A 25440-nucleotide genomic window follows, 5' to 3' on the forward strand; every position below is an offset into this window, starting at 1 on the left:
TATTATAATCATATTTCACGTGTCTCGAACTTACGACATTTGGTTCCCTAACAGAGACACCTCTATTATATAATATATTGCGTTTACGATTAATTAAAAACGAGAGTAAAAGTAAAGTCTTTCTTACCCAGTTTCCGGATGAAGATAATTGCGGAATTAATTTATATTACATTTGTACAGAGAAATTATCCCTTATATTGATAATTAGTCGATCTACATTAATGATATCGCGTTTATTTCGCCAACTCCTTAAGCCTTGACGATGTCTTCAAAAACATGGCCGCGGAGTGTTTTGCATTTGGAAAGTACGCATTTATAAATAAAAAAAAATATATATAATAATAATAAAACAAATACAAGTTAAATATAATTTGAGAACGGCAAGACATTTGGATACGTAAAAAATATTCGTTTTTTTTTTGTTTTTATTTCATCGAAACTCCGCGAACACTATGTTCTTCGTTCTCCGACAAAGGCGTTTCCTCATTATCTAAATCAGCTTCTCACGATTAGTCTCATAATAAATTGATCATTTTCTATTCTTAGGCACAGACAAAGAGAGAATTTCATTTAAACTAGACCGTTTAAAAAGTATTCACGAGTATACCACCATCGTTAACGAGAATAAAAACTTATGACGAGACATTCACCTAATCAGTCGTATCTTTGAGAAAAATTTCTACGGTTCTGTGCACTCGTTACGTGCATGACTTAGTCTCTTGTGTACGATAGTAAAAAGTGTAAAGTAATTAATTATATTCCTTGTTTATTTATATACGTACTCCCTTTTTTATTTCTTTCTTTTTCGCGCGTCGCACTCGCACAACAATCATGCTCTCTCTTGCTCTCCTAATATCCTAAAAAAAAAGACAAAAAAAAGGACAAAGAAATAATAATTAAAAAAATTTTTAACTCGTCCGTTTCAATATCTTCTATATAATCGTTTAAATCAGTATATCTATATAAAACAAATATTTAAGCTCATTCTTAAAAAATTGATTGAGTTTGTTGAGATCTCGATTCTCTTTTATAAAACTTAAACTATACTTTTTTTCTTGATTTTTAATTAAAAAATGTGCCATTTTATATTTATAACGAGTAGCCTCGATAAAATGCTATAACCGCGGATATTAATTATGTTATTATTATTATTAATATTATTTATTATTATTATTATTATTATTATTATTATTATTATTATTATTATTATTATTATTATTATTAACGTTACGTATTCTTAACACGAATAAATGTGTAGTTAAAAAATGATAAAATATAGTTCTCAAGATATATTGTATAAGTGATTAAACAAATTAACGCGAAAGTACGACTTTTTTCGATCCTAATTAATAATTAAGGGAACGGCAACAAAACGAAAAGAGCTTCAATGTTTTACTCTTTCTCTCTCTCTCTTTCTCACACACAAATACACATAGACTGTCTCTCTTCTTCATCTTGTTCGTCATAACGTATTTGTAAAGCATCGATCTTTTCTGGTCGGCAATACAGGATTTTTATATGTAAATATAGTAATAGTAGTAGTAGTAGTAGTAATAGTACACAGTAACTAGTAACTACAACAGTATATAAAGAATCTTTTACCGATCACCAATTATATAATTAAGCTCTCGAGTGTCTCGACAATATTTCCAGACCAAACGGAATCGCGGATGAGAGAATGTAGAAGTATACACAGTTAAGAATGTTTTTTTATAGATTATTTTCAAGGATCTTTCCTTTCCATTCCTTTCCTGTTTCATAATAAGAACCCAAAGACGCAATAAACAAGGATGTGTATGTGTGTTTGGTATGTCACTCTATATACCTATGTGTACGTGCATGTGTATCATCTATAAATTGACTGATTTAGAAGCATTGACTGAATTGTAAACTCGAAGATGAAAAATAGCAATTAACGAGAGTTAAAAAAAAAGCAAAACAATAAAAAATAAAAAATGAAATTGATCTTCTATAATTTTTCACGTTTCAAAAATCCTTCGAGATAAGAGGAGGTGAAAGCATCATATCAATTAGTATTCGTCTGTATTTTTTTCTCCTTTGTTCTTTTTTCACGAAAATAAAAAAAGATTAACGATTCCACGTCAGGTGATCATCGAATCGCGGATATTTAGTCATGTTTATTGAGACGATCGTCACTTTCCCGTTATTTTTTTTTAAATGCAACAGATAACCTATGGTATCGAGGAATTCATTAATATATCGGGCTTGCACATTCGTTTACTTATTTTTTTTTATATTCGTCAAATGCGCACACATTTTACGTACTGCAGTCTGAAGATCGTATTGATCATTTAAATCGCTAATTAAACATTACCTTTAATTCCTTAATTAGTGTGTATCCGTAATAACAATCCTATGTAAGTTTCGCTTATCCCGCGCCTGGACGTACCAGCTAGTGTTTTATTTTATTTTTTTTCTTCTTTAATAACCATTATTACATACTACGCAAAATTGTAAATTATGGATTAAGGCTCGTTTATGGTGCTTATTCTCGATCCCCACCCTCTTTCCCATCTCTCTCAGATACTATACCGACCATTACTGTTTTCATTCTTTTTCTTTTCTTTTCTTTTCTTTCTTTCATATCGTATTTTCTTTAACTCTTATCACGCAATTCCCCATATATCTCAAACATCCCTTTCTTGTAGCGCCGATATCAACTACGGATTTTTACGATTAAACTAACTAGCACTTAATCGAAAACATTTCTTTCGGGTCCCGAATGACTTAGAGGCTGACTTATTTAAAGAGAAACATCTAATCGCGAACTAGGGAGACACTGTCCTAATGATTATGAGGTTTTGAGATCTCTCTCTTTCTTTTTCTATGGATTTGTGTATTTACGTGCGTACGTGCGTGTGTGTATGTGTGTGTGTGTGCGCGCGTGTGTGTGATGTGTGTATATGAAATCTTTGTTTGACGCGTGTAGACTTTCTTTCGTATTTGTTCCTTATTCTTTACTTTCATGACTTTGGCGACTTAATTACTTAGAACTTAATTAGACGAAAATTTCGCGCGCGCCTTCGTCAATCGGCGTTTTCCTTTTTCTCATTCTTCGGACTCTCTCTAACCTTTTTAATTACGATTCTCCTAAATTATCCAGAAGTATTATTAACTCACAGCCGCACAACGGGAAGGGAGATCGTCGTAGATAGAAACGTACATGTAGTAAGTATAAGTATAACATTAGTACGAGCACGATTTTTCAAAATGTTTCTATTTATCTCTCTTTTCCTTATTCATTAATAATGCGTTTTCTCGTCGCGTTACGTCCTCTTTCCATTTTCAAATATGACCATAATCGACTATTCCCGTTTCTATCGCAACGCAGAATAACGCGTATCATAAAATATTTTGTTTATTTCTTTTTTTTTTTGTATGATTAAAAGGTGAAAAAGTAGAATAGTTTGTCAACGCGATGGTATTTCGACATGGTAACTTTTATTTATGTCGATGATGATTAGGAACTTCTGGATATAAAACTGAAAAAGTTCAAAATCGATCCCTCTCCCTTCCTTTCTCATAAAAACTCGCTCTAAAATATTCTTGCACGAAGATTATCATTTATTATCGTATATGAGGTATATTCGACGACGAAGTTTTAAAAAAAAAACCTTAACACGTTTCCTGTACTCTTCTTTCTCTTTCTCCTACGATCATCATTCTTTTAATACTAGAGAAGTGTTAAGCTTATAGTCATCAGTACAGTACGTTTAAACATATTATTATGTATATATGGAACACGTAATCAGCAGCAAGCATTCCTGCCCTTTGATTTATCTTGAAGTACATACTGTGAAGTACCCTTGTTAACTTTGATACGATACTCTCGTGTTTTTATGTATCTGTGATAATTACAAAAAAAAAAGAAAGAAAAACGAATGGAGAATTTATATATGCATACTGCGTAGATGTGTGTATGTGTGTATAGATTGAACTCATGTAACATGAGTATCCTGAAAAATTGATGAAAATATTGACTTATAAAAATGTAATATAATCAATTAGGTTTTATTATGTTATTCTAAAGTGTTTGAATAGTAATTGAAAGAAATTTTATTTTTGATCACGTTACATGATTCACTCTGTACATATACATGTGTGTTCGCGCATAGATAATAAGGGGCTTATCGTTAATCAATCTCTTTCGTATTTTACTATTGCATTGATCTCTAATCCGCGCTTTTAATTCATTTTATTTACCTGTGTATCTGCGTGTATATTTTTGTGGGTTCTTGTATGTATATGTATGTGTACTCATATTTCCATTCGCTTGACCCTAAAATCTGACTGCTTTGCTAACGGATGATCGTTTGTACAATTTTACACTTATTTACTTATTTACTCTTTATACCGAACGTAGCTTTAATTATTTTATACAATAGAACAACTAAACGGTACGTTTTTCATATAAACATGACTAAAAACACGCGTTTTAAGATTCTCGACGTGACGTGGCAAGATCAACACGAAATCTTTTCTTCTTATTTTTTTTTTTTTCGTTTATAAAAAATGTTCTAATGGAAAAGTTCATCGACAAATAACGTTGTCAACGAATAAATGAATATTTAAAACTGCTACAACGCCAATGAATGCATGCAATCGGAATTTCTCTTTTTCTCTTTGATTCACATTCATATTTTTTTCTCTTTTTCACTTCTAACTTTACACTCTCGATTACTCTGTTCGCTTTCAGTTTTTCACATAACCTACTCCTCCTTCTCCTCTCGACTCTCACTCAAACTCTCCTTTACCTTTTTCATTCATAAGAAAATAACTAGATTCGATTCGATTGATCGAACCCTATTTTTTTCTCTTCTTTCTCAGTCGAAGTATTGTTTTTTTTCGTACTCCCACGACTTTCACCTCCTCTCGTTTAAGGATCCAAAATTTATGTATTCATACTGCGAAATGCTTTTTTTGTTTTCTTCTTTTCTTCAGAAAAAAAAAAGAAAAGGAAATAAAAATTATGTATCTTTGTTTGATTGTATGAGATTGGATGAGTGTTATTATGTGTGTGTATAGTGTGTTTACATATACGTATATATCCACATATGCGTACACGATAGATTCGTGCATGCAATGTACAGATCTCTTGAGAAAAAAAACAAACAAAAAGAGAAGAAAAATTGTTAATGCTGTTATCAATTACGTATATATACGTACATGGGTACGTACCTATGCGTATATATGTAGATGTATATATACATAAAAATGTACTTTAAGAAACGTACATTCACACGAGCAAGCTTAAAACTGCGTGTTACATACATATATGTTGTGATGAATAGACATATACATTGTTAAGAATAGCATGTAAATATGTGTACTGTCTTCTTCTCAACATACCTCGTACGTGTGTGATTTTAATAGTCGTCTTAATCGATCGTTAATTATTATGTTATAAGGTCGTCGCGACAAATTGCGGTTTCTTATTATTATTTTTTTTTCGTTTTTTTTTTTTCTTTTGCGTATCATGTCCATCGTTTTTGTTTTTGTTTTCTGTTTGCTTTAATTCTCATAATCATTAAATCATGAAACGATACCTCCTACACATATCCTTTCCATACTATTGTTTCTTTTTTTTTTCTTGTTTCTTTATACTACTCTCTTATACAACACTACAGAGTGTTTATCTTGAGACAAAAAACGAGAGATAGATAGAGAACAGAGACAATGCGCTCTGGCCTGTACTCGAACTATGTACTCTCTGTCTCCAGTTGCAGGGTATTCGACTCATCGTCATAGTTTTGCTCATTATCACGGGGAAGTGATATCTTTTTTCTATTTTGTTTATTTTCATCTTTTCTTTGTTCATTCGTTTGTTAACCACGTTACTATCGACTATTTCTCATTTATTAAGTTTTCTCTCATAGAGTGTTATAGGAAAATAACAGCGGAATAAAAAAAACAAGAGTCGAATACCCGGCTCCTTTTAAAATTACAGACAGACCATAAATAGCGGGCACTGGGAATAAGGCGAATAGAAAGCGTTGCGAGTATAGACTTGTTTCTCTTTTTTTTTCTTCTTTAAAGTATCATTGCTTTGAAACGAATGGGAAACATACGGCGGAACGGTGGTATATAAACCACGGGCTTTGCCATTCGCTTCAAAATTACGACTATACTTATTACTCATTGACTTTCATTATCTATCATTCGTCTACAACTATTCACTTTTTTTTGTAGCTTTGTTTTCTTAGCTCGTAGGGGGGCACACGACCTTACCAATACAACGCTAGAAGTTATAAATATATAAGTCATGTATTACAGTTAATAATTTCATTTATCATTATTATAACCATTATCGACTTTACGTTTATTAATCTTATACTTCACACTAAAAAACATGATAAAAGTAGATCGATAGATTCTTATTTCATGCGAGATAAAGCATTCCAACTGTAGGAATTCCATCCACTACATTAAAAACCTTCCGATCACACCCAACGAACGAAATCAAGATAGCGTATTTCTTTTATTTGAAATAAAGATTTTTATTTTAGTGGCTCTCACGTTGCAATTCAAAGATCTCCATTTCCCCTTTCCTCTTATACACAATTAGATACGTATTCGAACAATTTTATATTAATGTACACTTTCCCGCTCCCCCTCCCCTCCCAATCCTCAGATTTTATTTAACTTCATAATTCTCAGTTCGATTCGTTAATGCTACTCTCTTTCGACTTTGTCAAGAATCGCTATTCCTTCCTTCCTTCCTTCCTTCCCCTTCCCATTTTCTTTCTTAATTATTCCATCGTAATCTGTATGAATTTTTCTGATACTTAAGTACATGTAAAATAGTGTGTGTAAATGCGTGCGTGCGTGCGTGCGGCATTTGTGTTACGTGTTTGCGCGTGTACGTGGCGTGCAACGTCTGTCATGTGTGTTATGTGTTTTTCTTTGGGTGGCTCGGTGTTCATGTACTGTCTGTACGCGAGTTGATTATTTTTGTTTTGTTTTGTTTTGTTTTTTTTTTTGGCGCACACAATATGTCACTAAATCGTTTAGCTAGTCTCTTTACACGATATTATTTTCACACACTTAGCTTGGTGCACCTAACGTAAACATATTTTAGAATTTCTCTTATGTAAAACTCACTCATTAATATTCTAGGGTTTATTTATTTTTTCTTCTTTACTATATACCTTTTTACGATAATAATTTACATTGTTCTATCAGACTCGCAGAGAAATCACTTTTATAATTATAATATAACCTCCTTAATTGCATCTATGTAAACGTAATTTAGAATATTTCATGTATATATGACACATATTTACGTCTTACATTATCGGTCAATCTCGATTTTTAATTTGTCTGTTTCTTATTTTAGCGCCATTTTCGGTAACACTTTTGTAACTTTGACGATCCTTTTATCGAATGCACGTGAGTAATTACTATGCTTTGTCAGTTCTTCATTGTATCTGTTATTGTTGCTGTTGATTTTTTATTATTTTATTTTAACTAAACGAACAAAAGAAAAGCATAATGCGATTAATCTATCTTTTAGATGTATATATACCGATTTCGTTTGAGAAAAAATATTAAAAGAAAAGTGAAAAATAAAAGAATTAGTGTTTTCTGTGCTAAAAAAAAAGAGACAAAATAAAAACGGGGTCGATAATGAAAAACTTGGTACAATTTTAGAGAAGCAGGCTTTGACTGGCAGTGTGTTGTATAAATACAATATAATTAACGCCGATTTATATTAAACTCTAAATCAAATTATAATAATTACTAAGGTTCGTTTAAAAAAAGAAATTTTAACATATGAAATAACGTTGATATACTACTATACGACGACGATAAAGACGACTACCTATATCTTGTGCTCGAAAAAGTACGAAAAAAAGAAAATGCCTATACTCTGTTCACTATACTAAACACAAAATGTATAATATTCTAGATTCGTTTAATAAAGATATGCACCTAACCATAAAAAGTATTCATAATTATGAATAAATTGTGTTTATCCAAGCGAGCGTTTAAAGATAATGAGAACATTTAAAATGCTACATAGCCATCGTATCGCTGCTTGTTAACAAGTGTTTATATTTTTTAAAAAAGCGACAAGACAACAACATATGCGTAATAATTTAAAGGCTTTATCGAGATACTGCAAGACGGTTATTAAGAATTTAACTGTTTATTATTTATTTATTTATTACGACCAGTCTTCGATGGGTGGAGCGTCAATTATGAATATAACGTAAAGATACAAACATGTTTAACGCTCCCCGGAATTACTATATATATTTAAGAAAAAACTTCTTTTATTTAAATACCAAATACTCTTATTTATCAGCTAGTTAAGTCAAAAAGAAACAAAGAAAAACAAAACAAGTAAGAGAGAGAGAGAGAGAGAGAGAGATGAACTAAGTTGCATCATTATATTTTTTTTTAAATTTCATTCCTCGTTCGTAACATTACTACTAGATGACTTTATACAATTCATGTATACACTTAATTATCAATTACTTAAAAAAATTATGAAATGCAAAGAAAACTGAGACATCTATCCACCTATCTATATGTATATATGTATGTGTAAAAGAAAAGAAAAGCAAAGCTTTGATACTGTATTTGATCGTAAAAAAGAAAAAGAACAGTAAAAATGATCGAGCAATTATAAAAACTGATATTTTATGTACAATTACTTAGAAGAAATAATGATTTGCAATCTCTTTAGAAACCCTCCTCCTCCTCCCTTCTCTAGCACCGTTCATCTAAAATAATTAAACTTTTTTTTTATCTCATTAAGCACGAATCGAAAGTAATTTCATTTGTTAAATAAAAATCGATTAATCAATTTGATTGTGACCTTTTCCTCGTCTCTTTTTTCCTTCTAAGTATAAGCAAAAAAAGAAAAAGTTCAAAAAAGATCAGTTCTAATCGAAAAAGCATCGATCGTTTGACAATAATGGCTATATTTAGTCCTTTCCCATCGATATGATATTATTATTAGAACGTTAGATTCTTCGTTAGAAACTTTGCAAAGTTCTTTTCGAATACTGAATGTGAAATAGGGATTTTATCCTGACGTCAACGTAACAAAAATACAAGAGAGAAAAGAAAAAAGAATAATAATATTGATAATTCATAAAAAAATAAAAAAAGAAAAAAAGAAAAACAAACAACAAACAAACACAGAAAGGAATATTTAAGAAGAAGACAAAAATTTGACGAACGTACGAATATATGCTAAAAACAAAAGAAATCAAACACATGAAACACGATACATGAAAGGAAAAGAAAGAAAAAAGAATGATAACAACCCTGAGAAGAAGCCGCAGTCCATACGAACAAAGACTGCGATAGCAAAACGGCTAGAATCAAAGTATTTTCCCTATGTATTCTATCTAGAGTACTTTAGTTAGATGCATTGTCTCTCTGTGTATTTAAAATACTAATAATATTGCATTTAATATAAATATATCATCTGTTAAAGTTAGTAGCCATCATCAGTTATTCTCGCTAGTCATCGTGCCCGTAATTTCTATTTCGGTTATTGTTAACTTCCATATGTTTAACTATTCCATCAACGTATCTCTAAAAATGTGTGTGCGCGTGTATGTGTATACATACATACATACATACATGTATATAAATACACACACATATATATACATATATACACACACATATATACATACACATAGTACGACAAAGGCAGCCGTTAATAACTTTGTTAATTTTTTTGCTTTGTTTATCTTCATCTTACAATTGTCACCTTTAATATAATTTATCTCATTTCTTTGAAACTCGTTAATGTATAATAAATTAATTATATATATATATATATATATACACATACACACATACATATATATATATATATATCGTGTATAACGATACAAACGAACGCATTGGTATATTCTTTTTTTTCTTTTTAATACGTTTCTCCTATATAAATTAAATGATTATCGAATATAATATTTTCTCCTAACATCCTGCATACGTTTGACGATGTTCACTACGTATTTAAAGTTTAGGTAAAAATTCACGATAAGAAAAAACAGTAATAGTAGTAATATTTTAGCGATAATTGTAATCATAATTGATACCATAGTGGTTCCTCTTGTTTCGTATTTCATCATTATATTTACTTTATAAATAAGCCGGCATTTTTTCAACCACAGATAAACAGTTCATTTATTATTTGCCACTCTCTTTCTCAGTATTTTTCTTTTTTACTATTACGTAACCTGTTATCTCATATTGATTAATCGCGGATTTATAGAAATTTCGTTTATTTATTTTTTTATTAACTTATTTTTAGTCGAGTGTGATACATAAATTGTGGCCTGTTCAACTGTTTCTCTTTTTTGCGCATTTAGGATGTAGATCTTAGGTGTTCTCTCGTGTATGTTGTATGTGTAAATTGAGTGTCGCGTGTATGTGTATATATGTTACGTGTGCGTGTGAATGTACTATGATTTTTTGGCATCTACCATAGTAATTAATGTAAACTGTGGTGTTGCTGTTTGATTAAGCTTTTCACTCATCTATTTGTCTTTTTACTCGTTAAAATCAGTAAATGTATTATTGCGTTGATCCCAGAAGTTATACACGAGTCGCGTCAGGTGTTCTTTTCGATCGGAAAAAAATTAATCTTTCTTTTTCTCTATCTTGTCGCCTTCTGTATTCATATCGTATATTTTTTTATAAGACTACTACGTAAAATCTTAAAGAATTGTCAAGATCTCGTAGATACAATAAAAAAGAAACAAAAACAAAAAATAAACAAACTTATAATGAAACCGTTAACTTGCAAGAGGGTATGAACTTCTTTGTTAAATATATTTTATATATTATATTTCTTGCCGAAGCACGATAAATGCAATATTTTTTTGTTCTCTACTACACGTGCTTATCCTGCACTCATATATTTGTGTATTATAAGAAACAAGGGAAAACACCGTCGCATAAGTTTATCTTAAATCAAAGAATCTTAATTCGCGTTTAAGAAATCCTGAAAATTTTATATTATCATTATTATTATTACCATTATTATTATTTATTGTTTATTATAATTATTATTATTATTATTATCGTTATTATCATTATGCGCTCAATAATTAGAAAAATATAAGCTATGACATGATTAACAATGCAACGTACATCTCAGTGATAAAGTTCAATCAAATTACTGAATCGTATAAGCGTAATTAAAAATAATCATATCATAACCTTTGACTACATTAGCGTAATACTTTAAATTTTCCTTGACAAAGATACAACGCGACCCGCCCGATACTGAACATGAACATTGTGGAGAGCACTCTTCCGAAATATTCCTTCTTTAGATCTATGGTAAATCCTACAGAGTAAATACAATTAAGTCATATATTTAATCAGGTAGACTTTTCAGATCGATGCCCCCCGTCGAGATAACCGTACGATTATAATACACCCTCCCTCCACCTTAGACATCATGATTTCATTCTAACAATCTAAAATTTAAACGCTCATAAGCATCATTATACATTAATTGTAATTATTATAAGACAGATGTAGTTAATGCAGTAATAATTGTAATAGCAATAGTGATGATAGAATAGTAGTACTAGTAGTAGTAATAGTCATAGTAGTATAATAGTCGTAGTAGATCAGTAATAGTAGTAAATAGCAGTCATAGTGAAGTAGTAGTAGTAGTAGTAGCAGTAGTAGTGTAGTAGTAATAGTAGTAGCAGTAGTAGCTGTAGTAGTAGTAGTAGTAGTAGTAGTAGTAGTAGTAGTAGTAGTAGTAGTAGTAGTAGTAGTAATAGTAGTAGTAATAGTAGTAGTAATAGTAGTAGTAATAGTAGTAGTAGTGTAGTAGTAGTGTAGTAGTAGTAATTAGTATTGTAATTAGCCGTGATAATAGTACTAGTAATGTTATTGTGACAGTAGTGTAGGTAGTATTAGTAATAGTAATAGTAGTAGTGGTAGCAGCAGCAATAGTAGTAAGTAGTGGTAACAATGTGATAAGAATAGTAACAATAGTAGCACAGTAGTAATAATAATATAGACGTAATAATAATAGTAACAATAGTAAACGTAGCCTTAAACACGCCTAATAATTAACTATTATAAATTCACAAGATAAAAAATAAACCAGTTTATATATCTGGTAAAAAATTGGCCAAACAGAAGCCAGTCTGACGACCAACAAGTTCTTATAATACAATTTATAAAAATCCATGATTTTTTTTATTCCTGCCCTCTTCCTTCCAGACTGATATTTTTCAAATAATTGGAAGTAGAAGGGGACTAGACTCGGTAGGAAATATTTGAAAGCAAGAAATAGTAGAAAGAGAGGAACTGAAAAAATTCGCGTAGATACTACTAGTGATATGCCGTGAAAGTGGAAAAAAAATGGATGCCTAAGAAGACTGCATCCTGCTATTAAAAGTTCAAAGATACACATACATCATATTAAAACATCTATTTTATTTTACACTATCTCTGTAGTACTTTAATAGGTAAGTCAGCCTGTGAACGTCTTACTTATTTAATTAATCACACGTTATTTTTGTATTTATCCAGTATAACAACTATTTAATAAATAGGAGAACGTGGAGGGATGGGTGTGTTGCACGAGCAAATCACTCGTTAACCTTCTGTCGAAGACCATAGTATAATATTACTTCTTTATCATGTTACCAAATAGTATTTATCATTTGTTACCGAATTTTCCGCCAGCATAAAGGAGATGAATAAGTACCAAACTTTGTGCTTTCCCCTGAGAAGATCCCGAATTAGATCTTATTCACCTCCATATATAATGCTACGGCAAGCAATACTAATTATCATTCTTGTATGCATGTCTGTACTTCTTTTCTTTTTTTCTTTTTCTTTACACTCGCTCTGTGTTTGGTTTTACTTATTTCACTCAATCTAATTTATTCTTAGTATACTTTAATATTTCGCTTTCTTTCTCCTATCCCAGTGCCATACATTATATACTCTTGCACCATGGGTATTACGATCTTTTCAATTCATTGTACTTTCTTATATATTTAATTAAATCAATTAGAAAATCGTTTTCGCGAGCGATCCATCTGATCAATACTTTTGATGATATAATCAAAACTTTATTGTTTTTTTATTTAATTTTAGGTAAAAATTTTCCTTTGATTTTCCCTTTATGATATATATATATATACATATATATATATATATATCAAAATACATTTATAAGATAATACTATTATTTATTATTGTGATGACACCGTACAATAGTATAGCCGATCGCTCGCGAAATAAACTAGATACGAGAGAGACATTCTTTGCACAGTGCTAATACCTTTCTATTGTTGTAGTAAACGAGTTTGTATGTATTTACGATAATAAATAAATCTTTTCACTCAATCTTTCACAAAAAAATCTTATATCCAAATTGATTATACTTGTAAACGATTTTTGGTTTTGCGAACCAGTGCAATTGAAAAAAATTGAAATATGACATATATATGTATATATATAAAAAAAAATATATATCAATATCAAATTATTTAGTTAAAACCATCAATTAGTGATGAAGTCATTCCTAGATTAACTATTAACTTTTCATCGTACATCAGAGAACTTTGATTACGTAACATGCTTGAAATAAAAGATCGTCCTTATTACAGGAACCTCAAATTAATTAAATAGGCACTATTACATAGATTAACAACTAAGATAGTACACCTCATATTGAATGTTAATAATATGTTTTCCTAATATACAGTCGTTAAACTCTAAGAATTACCAATGAAATCTCGATATTACAGCACACAAAGAAAATGAATGTCTCGCAGTATAGTTATGATGTTTTAACAGATACATGTACTGTTCCTCAAATATGAAATAAGAAATAACCCACGAGCAAGGCCAAGCCATTCAGCGCATTTCTCCGTCACGGTTGAATTAAAATGGTCATGAGGTGGGCCACTCTTTGAAATCAAAGCCTTGCTGGCCGGGTTTAGGGGCGCTGGCGGCATACCCACCTTGGTTGCTTTCTCCTCCCGTATATGAACGTTGTTGAGGATAAGTGGTATCAGCATAATTACCATATGCGGAATAGCCACTGTAATCCGGTGTTTTAGCCGAACTGCTACTAGTTCCAGGTGCACCTGAGCCGGTAGTTTGTCGTGAATACATATCACCTGAAACATCCGTGTATCATATCAAATTATACAATTATCTCTTAGGCACGTGCATCTAATGACAAACAATATAATTTCTCTTTCTTTACCACCTAATTGAAAGCGATGTCAAATTATTCTTTTTGATCAGCTAAAAATATGTAATATTGAATATTTATTTTTGTCTTGCAATAATTATATTTATACTTTTTAGTTATATTACTTTAACATCGCTTTCTTGTTATGTATATGTCGATTTTATAAAATTTTTACACATAATAAGACACAAAAAACTAAAATCAAGATATATTTGAAATACCTGTCTTTTGTGCATGCATATATTTCATAATTAGAAATATAATTATTTTATGAGCTAAGAATTTAATATTTTTCATTAATTGCTATGAAAACAAATATTGTCCTGCATCACAATAGGACTTAAATAACATGAACATCTATTTCATACTATAAAAATGAAACTATTTCATACTACTTATAACTAAATAAATATTAACAAATAAAATATAATTTTGTTAAAAAATGACTTCGTAATACTTTGAGCATTTGAAAGTTTTTTAATCAAAAAGCCTACAACGTAAGCCTGCCTCTACAACTACGGCTTTAAAAAGAGTTGATATTTATCTTTTCAATAGCATTACACTAGCAATTATTAATATATATATATATATAAATATATATAAATATATATGTATGTATGTATGTATATATATCCATGTATGTATGTTTATATGTATATATATAAACATATACATATACACATGCATACACATAATACATATATACACACACACATATATATGCTACTATAATAATTTGTGATTTATAATAATAAAGCAGGTTTATTGTTTTTTATTATATCAAGTATTAACTTCTTTTCAATTTCATATATTTATTATATTTTGCTCTTGCAGGATTCATGCTACTACATGTGACAACTTAAACATATATAATTAAAAAGAAATTGAAACTAATAAATATTAAAACGTATTAAATTAAATTTACATAGATAGCAGGGCATTAGGAATTTTAAGAATGTTTGGATACATTGTTAATAAATTTTTATCGAGTAAATGATATAATATGATACTGAAAATTAGTTAAGTACTTCGGATTGTTTTCATTCATACTTTATATAAGAATTATATCGTTATTTAGTACATTAATAATAATAATTAATGAATCGACCTACTACATTGAAACACATATATTTGAATAACACGTATCGAACGGGATAAAATATATGTAAATTCCATTCAATACTCAACATTTGATTAACAAACCACAGCTTAATTATTTCAGAAGAGACGAAAGGAAGCTTACGACAACGAAAAGTGAAAAATTAGTTCTAGAAAAAAAAAGAAGAAAAAAAAAAGAAAAAAAAAAGAAAATTCGTAATTTCAAATGAATGACTCATGAGGTAAAAATTTGGACGTTTATAGGATATAGGATTGGCACAAAGTTATGATTTACATAATTTTAGTAAGATTCAATTAGGTAAGAATGGAACCATCTGATGCCAAGGGTGGAAAGAGGAGAGAGTTTGTTTGACTGAGCTTGAAGACTCACCCTGCGGGCCAGAGGGGTTCGAGTTGGAGTTGGGCTGCGAGGAGTTGGGTTGAGGGGGCTGGGGTGGTGGCTGGGTCCCAGGAGGGGGCCCATTCTGTGGCATGTTCCAGGAGTTCCAAGAACCCCCGGGCCCGCCCCCCGCAGCCCCGCCAGTACCCGCCGTGGGCCCGTAGCCCCCTGAAGCGGCCGCCGCCGGCCCACCTGCGATCATCAACCACACAAAATATGTGTCACCGACCACCGTGTCACACCTCACCTTCTTACTTTTCAAATTACATGTAATTCATATCTCTTTTCTTTTCTTATTCATATGTCTACTAAAAAAATCTATCTCTACCTTCATTAATATTATGATATTTTCTAGATTCTTTTAAATGCTGATGCTTGATTCTCTTAAAATGTATTTAGAAAAGTTATACAATGCATAATGAAACTTTCATTTCATTCAAGACAAAAACTATTTCTTGAAATATTGATACAAGTTTAGACTTTCTCTCTATAAATGTTCGATTATTTATTTATGATATGCGTGAAAAATTTATTATTGTTCATTCAAATCTTCACTTCTGTTATTTTGAAGAGATTAATCCCACCTTTAAAAGAAAGAATACAACACTATATTATTTATTAAAAATCTTACGTAATCTATAAATATAATAATAATGAAGGGAGACGCAAGTTTACAAAAATAAAAAATTGAACAAAAAAAATAATAAAAAAAAATATAACGTAGGAATAAGAAGAGAATCAAGCATAATTTTGTAGATAAGATTATGAGGTTCAATATATCGGAAGTTTAGATATTTTAAGACGATGTTATGTCAATCCACACTTACTAAATTAAAAATAGTTATTAAATAAATAACTTAAATAGCGGATAATTCAATAATCATAAAAAAAATTTTTTTATTATAACATTTATGTATTTGATTTTGTATGTATTTGAATTTATTTTAAATCAACGTAAATACTTAATAAATCTATAATTTGTACGTGAAAATCAGTAAGACATAGGAATTAGGTTTGAAGTAGGATACTTTAGGAAAAGGGAAAACTTTTGCACCAGTTATCGATAAGAAAAGACTATAAAATAACTATTTATATTTCTACAAATTTATTAGTTTTAAGAAAAGATTAGCTTTCTGATAAAAAAAGAAAAAAAAAAAAATGAAATTAACTGTATACTTTATTCTATTATTAGATTTGTGAAGTCTGGATTAACATAACTTGTGACAACATTTTTATAAGAATATCAAAAATTTTTTACTTTTATGTTATTTTAACCTCCAGGGGGCATTAAAAAATATTAAGGATTTTGTACCACTATTTTTGGTAGTTAGCTCATTTTCTTATCTTTTTTATTTCATAAATTAACCTCTCCAAGCAGGATGGAAGGGGAGGGGACAGGATCGAAATTATGTTAACTTTTATAATTATGATTTTATTATCTTATCCTTATAAAATTATACAAATGAAATTGATGTTACTACATTAGAAACGAACATAATTAATCAAGCATTCTAATATAACTTTAATTAAAAAATGAAACTTTATAATTGTATTATTTATAAACTTAATTGCATAGTAAAGTAACATTCATTTCATTTGTCCTTTGTAATTAAAAATATCTTGTAAAATTGAATTGACATTTCTTAATAATCGATAATCGATTTTAATTTTATATTCAGAAATATTTATCTTAAAGTAGTAGGCAAGTTGAGTTTGTAAAATTATGAATATTAAATAACTATTATAACAACTATTTCCTTTAAAAATACTTTAAAAATTATTTTCTAATTAATTATCAAACAAATTCAACATACCTCTATACTTATTATAATTATTTAAATATTTAATTATATACCCTGAAACATAGCTTCTATCATACGTAATTTATTCCATTTGTTATTGATTGATTAATCACAAGATCAAATACTATAGTAATTAAATAAACCATTATGTATATCAAATAGATCTATTTGGCACATTGATTTTTGAAAAAACTTTCCCGTATCGGTATATAGTAATAAAATATATAAATAAGAATATAAAGAATTATTAAATACTTTTTTAACTCACCATAACTTCCATAACCTTGAGTTGCTGCTGCAGGCTGGACATTATAACTGCTACCCCATTGATGCGGTGGCGGTGGTGGGATTTGCTGTTGTTGAGGTGGTCCTGGTGGTGCACCCCATCCTTGAGTATTATACTGAGTACTATATCCAGCATATCCACCAGTCTGAGGACTTGTACCCCAACCTTGATATTGTTGCATCATATTTCCAGGAGGTCCCATAGGACCACCCATCATAGGTCCACCCATCTGACCATTTGGACCACCCATAGGTCCCATATTCCCAGCCATACCCATTGGTGGCCCACCTTGTTGAGGCGGACCCCACTGACCTTGATGACTATCATTCATTTTACTTGAAGAATCTCGTGGTTCAGCACGTTTAATTTCAACCTAGAAACAAGAGAGATAAATATTTTAAGTTAATATTAAATATACATATCCATATACATATATATAGATACTTTCTCCGTAATAATAACTTTAAAACAATTGATGTATTAGCAATGCAGCCATGATTTTATACAAGAAAAGATTAAAAAATATTGCTTATATTTCAGCTTAAAAAGTAATCGTTACCATAGTAATTAACTAGTAAATGATAACTATTAACCTAATAATAAAAGTACAAGTAGAGTACAGGTATTAATCAAGAGCTAGCAATACAATTTGTACTTAATGTATCTGCATAACATATACATAAATAATGCAGCATAGCTGATATTGCTTTAAAGTTGTATACTTATAATAAATCTACTTTAAATTATATGACAGTTTTGCCCGAGTTTGTATAAATTGTGAATAGCTTATACAACGCTTTGTAACATTATGATCTCTAAATATAAATTATTAATAAATAAACTAATAATTCCTTGTAATACATACATTATAATCTACTTATATTTGGAAAAGACTAATAATATAATATATGTGTGAGGATACACTAATGATAATGTAATAGTGATTAACAATAATACATTAGCTAAGCAAAGATAATGATAAGGTTATAACAATAACGTAAGAGTATTATACAGAATATTATTGAAATAATTTTCACTTAATCCTATATGAATTACCAATTTTCCATCAAAACTTTAACAAAATTTCATTTTCATGTATTTCTCCGAAGATAATAAAAATTCTATATTAAGTTTAAAAACATAGATATTACTTCGATTAGTTCTAATATTACAAAATCTAATTTATATACATTTTCAAATCGTTTAATGATATATGATAAAAGTAAATTTGTATGCTGAAAAACTAAACCTATTATTTGATTACAGAATCTTTTTAAATACGAAAATAATTTAAGTAAAAAAGTAATAATAGTATTTTAGTATTTAAATTCTTTTTCTTTTATTTTTTTCTACATCATTGTTTGATACTGCTTATCCCTTATTTCCTATGTAGTAACCTGTACTTTCTTATACTTCTCTTTGTTCTATAAGTTATTCTAATAAAATATATAGTATATTAAGTCTTCAATTTACGCATAACTTACTGCTGTATATATAACTTTACAGAGTATGTTACATATGACCGCATTATATACTAACAATTATTTCATCAATAGCTACCAGTTATAATAATTAATTTAATTATATTGAAGTATCACATTTTTGTGCGTATTATTTTTTTTCTTTTTAATATTTACATATATTTGGTTGAGTTGATTTGTACCTGTTTTCCATTTAAGCTGACAAAATGCTCCGCAACGCATCGGTCCACAGCATCTTCATCCTCAAAACTGAGAAAGCCAAATCCTGTCGTCCAAATGTGAGAGAATATCAAAAAATGCCCGAAATATTTATGAAAAATAGTATTAGTCTTAAATACTTTCTAAAATGCGCTATAATGTACAACACTTATTACATGTAAATTATTAAGAGCATTGTATACATTATGATTGTGTTCTCCTATTGAAATATTTAAATAAACAATTATTTAAAAATTCTTGAATAACTGTTTTTTTTAATATATATATATTCTTACTTTACTATTAACGCAAAGTAGGATGTAATTATACTGATACACAAACAATTTTGATTCATAACAAAAACACATGAATTTATGGTGCTACATGTGTGAAAACTTTTGTTATATTTAAACATGCAAATATGCTCTAAAATTACAAGGCCAAGACTTACTTTTACTTAAGATCAAAATAAAAAATCTGTTAACGTACTTTTTGTTAATATTAAAGAAAAAATACAATGAGAAGTGCATTTCACAGTTCTATGAAATGTGTATATTTGTATTAAAATTTCATGATGGCTGATTTAAAGAAGCTATGTATTCATAACTTGTATCAAAATTTTTACAATTTTAGAAGATATTCATAAATGTAAATTTAAAAACATAATATGAAATTTTTTAATTTTAAAGTAAAATAATAGCACAAAGAAGTATTAACGATATAAAAATTAAGTAAATTTCTACGCCATACAATTTTAATATATTTTGTTCATATAAATGAATGTAATAAAAGTATATGATAAAATAAGTGATGATGCTATAACAGTATCTAATAGTAAATCCAACTTATGTATCTGCAATTCAATATTTTTATAAAACGAAGTTGAAGTTATTCAACTATATAACAAACAAGTCAGATATTCTTTCCCAATTATAATCTCACAATGCGAAAGATTATTAATGAAATTGCTACAACATAATAAATACATATATTATTATATGTGCAATTAATATATTCTGCTTCATTCAAAATTATGTCAACTTCTTGAATGCAGCCACCAAAAATAATATCTTTAATAGTTAAAAAGAAATATATATATATATATCCTTACGACGTGAAAAATTTTATTCTTTATTCATTATTCATCTATTATTAGGAAAATGATTTAAACTATCAACCATATTAAAGTTACATATAATTGAAGAGGGTCGTATTACAATGATAGGTATGCATAATGCAAATAATTTTAGTAATATGTTGAGGAAACATAATAATTTGGATGGTATTCATAAATAGTATTACAGTGAATAAGTATAATTAGATGAATGATTATTTTAATAGGCAATATGTGAAAAGGTGTCTATAATAAAAACAAAATTTACAAAACATCTTACCAACAGCTTAGATAACTTAAGTTATATTTAACTTACAGTAGCACAGCCTGACAAAGCCTTAAGCTACGCTTACTAACTCATACTGAGCAAAATATATGTGTATAGGTTAATTTAATTTAAAACATTGTAATATGATATAACATTTTGTAAAAATAGGATAATATAAATTGGCATGGGACTGTCACATTAAATGTTAATATGTAACAATAATTATGACTATACGTTAGACAGTTTCTAATACCAATAATCTTAAAGTAGTTCATAAGAAACATTATGCAAATTATATGAAAAATATTTAATTAGAAAATTTTAGATTAAAAAATTTGTTTTTAAATAAAGATACATCATCCACTTGCATACAGAGGATGTATTATAACTAAATTTTGTCCTATTAAATATACTACCCATAAATTTACCAATGATAATAATAGGTGTGCTGCATTCAAGTCAGAATTTTTGATCCAATGAAGTTTAATTTGATTATTAAAAATTATATATTTAATATCGTTTCAAAATATATTTTTTCTATGATCATTAAGTCAAAATAAAATTTATTTTCTCTGATATTATAGATTTAGTTTATAGATGAGTATATTATTAAATATTTCTCAAGAATTCTGACTATGAGTAAAAATATATAAATTATTTTTAATACGTTTTAATATATTCAAGCATTGGCTAATGCACTTTTCATAAAGTTTATGTCATCATATCACTCAACTATAAATTAATGATAGAGGTATAAAAAACATAAATAATTATTTCTTTTAGTATGGACAAAATAATAGAAAAATGAAAATGACTTGATGAGGAAGTCCTAAAAAACTGAACAAAAATATAAAAGAATTAACTTAATGAAAGTCGTGAAAACCAGTGCTTGTTCAGAAAAAATAATCTCTGAAAATTGAAAGTATACTAACCTCTCGATTTCTTTTTTTCTTGATCATACATAATGACAACTTCCATAACCTTCCCAAATCGAGTAAAGAAGGACCTAAGATCAGTTTCTGTCACGTTACTTGGAAGGCCGCCAAGAAAAACTTTTGGAAAACCACCACTGCGTTTTGGTTTTTGTAAGGTACGTGGATTACATGGCTTTGGATCAATCTATACCAATCACATATTTTGTAAAAAAGAAATAATTCAGTGATATTGATTTATTTTATCAAATATGTATATTCTAATAATTCTTGACAAAATTTAACATTATTTGGACTAATCCTTCATAATGTCTATATAAAATAATTATTAAATTACTCACCGTACGTCCATCAAGTTGATGTGGTCCATTTTGAAGAACCAAAGGAACATTAGCAGGATCGCTAAATGTAACGAATCCAAATCCACGGCTTCGTCCAGATTCACTATTTTTCATAACAACACAATCAATTACTTCGCCATAACGACCGAAGTAACGTTGCAGATTTTCTTGCGTTGTCTCCCAAGACAATCCTCCAACAAACAGTTTTCTAAACAAGAAATACAAACATTAAAGATCTTTTGTAAGAATAATAAAAAACTATCATTTCTCTATTATTATTTATAAAATATTGTTCTTGCTTATAAAAGCTTAACTAAATAAATAATTTCACAAAGATATAAGTATGAATATTATAAAACACGAATGAATATAATTCAATGAATATAATGCAAATATAACGGATATTTCATTAACCTAAATGCATACTTTCTGCAAAAATAAGAAGCTGAAGTCATAAAATTTATAACAACATGCACGATTGTGTATGCATTTGCGATAGAAGAGAATAAAAAATTAGAAAGAAAAATTTTATATAAAATGAAAACTGCAATTTTGCGCATAGGACGATGTTCTAGTTAGTATAATTTCATAAAACGTTAGTAAAAAAGAAAAAAAATTATGAGATGAAGAGGAAATCAACGCGCGCATAGATGCATGTAAAGATCTGCCGAAAGAGCGGAATTTGGTGTACTGAACGAAGCCGGTAAGAGAAAACGAACGGCATATGTACCGGCGTTGACGAAACGGCCTCGAGATGCAATAGCCAAGGGACTTTCGTCTTTCGCTCGCTTATACTTCACGATGCAAGTAAAGAAAAAAGTTAAAGAGGAAAGGAAAATTTTGTCGGAGTACACGAATGTACGATATTAAAACAAAAATACGTAAAAACGAAATCTCGATGTAACGTGCATGAGAAAATTTTTTTGTCGAAATTTGTAAAGAGCAAAAAAATAAGCGATCGAAAAAGCAACGAGAGAATTGGCCACGATGCGCAAATGGAGTTCTCACGCAATAAACCCTATGGTCATGGTACGCGGCTTTCGACAATGAAACTACATTCGATTATATACATTTTATTTTCTACTTACCCCTTTTCGTCGTCGTCCATTTCGGTCTTCACTCTCATAATATTTCACTTAAAACTACTAGAATGCTGTTAGTTTTAGGGCGCGAATGGGAATATGGCACGATGCTTTAGCGCGGACAAGGGTAATGGCTCCCCACAATGAACGCGACGTCGAGAACAGAATGTAAACGTAACGAAGCGACGCGCGTCACTTCCGTCTCGCTCACTAGTCAAATCAGCAGCGTAATGACCGATGTTCTCAGGAGCGAACTAATTATTTCCGGTGCCCCTTTAACAATATTTGATTACGTTCGTATAAAATTTTTTTTAACTAACTCTTTAATCTATAACTTGCATTATTTCTAATTACTTTCATGCTAATATACTAATATATTGTTTGTTAAATAAATTTTATATTTTTTAGTCATTAAATAACTACAAGATTGAACAAATGTTGTAATTTCTACACCTTTCGTTACTTAGAATATTTACAATACTGTTAAAATTGCAGTTATTTAACGAAACGATATCAAATTCGTGAGTGAAATTTAATATCAGATTTCTTAAAGTTTTCTAATAAAATGTGACATTCGGACAGCGTTTGAAGCAATATCGTTTATAGAAAAATAAATGTGTTATTTGAATGACGTAGTTATCCTGGGTTCAACGATCTGTCGTCACATTAGCTGATTCCCGCCATTTTGAGAAAGGTCTCGCGGCAATTTGAATGTAAGATGTATTAAAGGCAATAAATAGAGTCAATAATTCTGTTTCTTTTGTCTTTGAAAAGTATGGAATTGTATGTATACACGCATATTTCATATTTGTCGACCTATTTACTTTACGTAGTAAATAAAAAAAAAAGTTATTCCAAAATATACTTATTTTAAATTTGGCAATCGAACAGTGAACATCTTATTAACATATAACTTATAAAATATTTTTTATCTTATTACTTATGTAAGATACAAACTATTTTTTAGTTGTTTTTATTTTATTCACAATTTAACTACATTCAAGAACTATAAATCAATCCACACAAATATTCAATTGAATATAAAGATTAATAATCTGTGATTTAAAAGTTTATTGTACAAAAGTTATAATTTATGTTAATTCCTTTTTTCTAAGACTTCATTGTGTATTTGTTATATTTCGTTGTATAACTTGTCTAACGTAAAGTTAAAAAAAAAAAACTCGTTTATCATTTCAAGAATCTTTCTTTTCTTAAGTTTAAACGTTGTTCAAATCAATATTTCTATTACTGCTTCGTCAATCTTAATTTCCTCATATCTCGCTCGATCGAAAATTGAGCGAAACCAATGAAAGATAATGTGAAATTTACGAAGCGTAAAGGTTGTTCAATTCACTTCTCATTTCGACGGAAGTTCCTGCTTTACGGACGCAGAACTATAGCACAACGTTTTGCACTATTCTTACTCCGTAGCTCGTAGTTGCAGTATCTATTGATGTACATGTTTAATAATGTATGTGTATTATGAACACACACTCAGAAAATTATATATTTAATTCAAATGCACGGATGCATTTATAACCGACAGTTATTTTTACATGGTACACACGTGCTCTTTAATAGGCTCCCATTTACGGCCTATCGTGTGTCGCATATAAGCGGCTATTATATCGTACATTTTTATAAGAATGTACATAGTGACTGTGAATTAAAAAATATTCTATCTGGTTTCTAAAAAATGTGCAAACGAACTAATTGTCGATCATTATAACGATATAAAGTTTGTCGAAAATTAACCTTCAATTATCAATTATCTATTCTATAAAAAATTATTATACTATCATAAATATTATTTATTTTTTTATAGGATTATAAAATAGATAGTTTATTTATATTATACTAGAAAGAAGTCAAGTAAAACGATAAGTATAGCATTTATAAAAATCTTCCTAACCTCGAAGCGATAACGCTTGGAATGTAAATGTATAAAACGTCGAATGATCTGCCTAACGGTAACATAACTCTTCGATCATCGACCGAAGAAGGTCAAAAGGGTGATTGAGGGCTTTTGAAGATTTCAAGGTTGCCGAGGTCAGGGACAAGGTAAAAAGCCTCCGGGACTCTCAAACCCAATAGTACGTTATAAATTAATTTAATAAAAGCAAAGAGTGTTGTAAAGAGTGTGATAATTATTCTTTATTATTATTCTCGTAATAATAATTAATTAATTATTTTAGGTTTTTATAT

General features: G+C 29.3%; 1 protein-coding gene across 12 annotated transcripts in view; it reads right to left on the bottom strand.

Moving 5' to 3' along the window:
• LOC127073024 (heterogeneous nuclear ribonucleoprotein 27C-like) overlaps positions 1-23408 on the bottom strand; it is a 48631-nt gene extending 25223 nt beyond the window's left edge. For 9 of the 12 annotated variants that reach the window (XR_007785648.1, XR_007785649.1, XR_007785647.1 and 6 more), the window contains exons 1-7: positions 23242-23408; positions 22154-22361; positions 21813-21999; positions 19483-19565; positions 17802-18192; positions 15723-15923; positions 13998-14156 (exon numbers count right to left, since the gene is read on the bottom strand). Coding sequence is in view for 8 of the 12 variants with exons in the window: in XM_051014005.1 (XP_050869962.1) it covers positions 13998-14156; positions 15723-15923; positions 17802-18192; positions 19483-19565; positions 21813-21999; positions 22154-22361; positions 23242-23279 (1267 nt within the window). In the remaining 4 variants the exon portion in view is untranslated. Of the gene's footprint in view, positions 4957-13997; positions 14157-15722; positions 15924-17801; positions 18193-19482; positions 19566-21812; positions 22000-22153; positions 22362-23241 lie in introns of all 12 variants that reach the window. The other 3 variants (XM_051014009.1, XM_051014006.1, XR_007785650.1) reach the window with 3 other exon arrangements.
• Positions 23409-25440: the final 2032 nt, after the last annotated feature.

This window comes from Vespula vulgaris, chromosome 2 (assembly GCF_905475345.1).
Source record: "Vespula vulgaris chromosome 2, iyVesVulg1.1, whole genome shotgun sequence".
Classification (NCBI taxonomy): domain Eukaryota; kingdom Metazoa; phylum Arthropoda; class Insecta; order Hymenoptera; family Vespidae; genus Vespula; species Vespula vulgaris.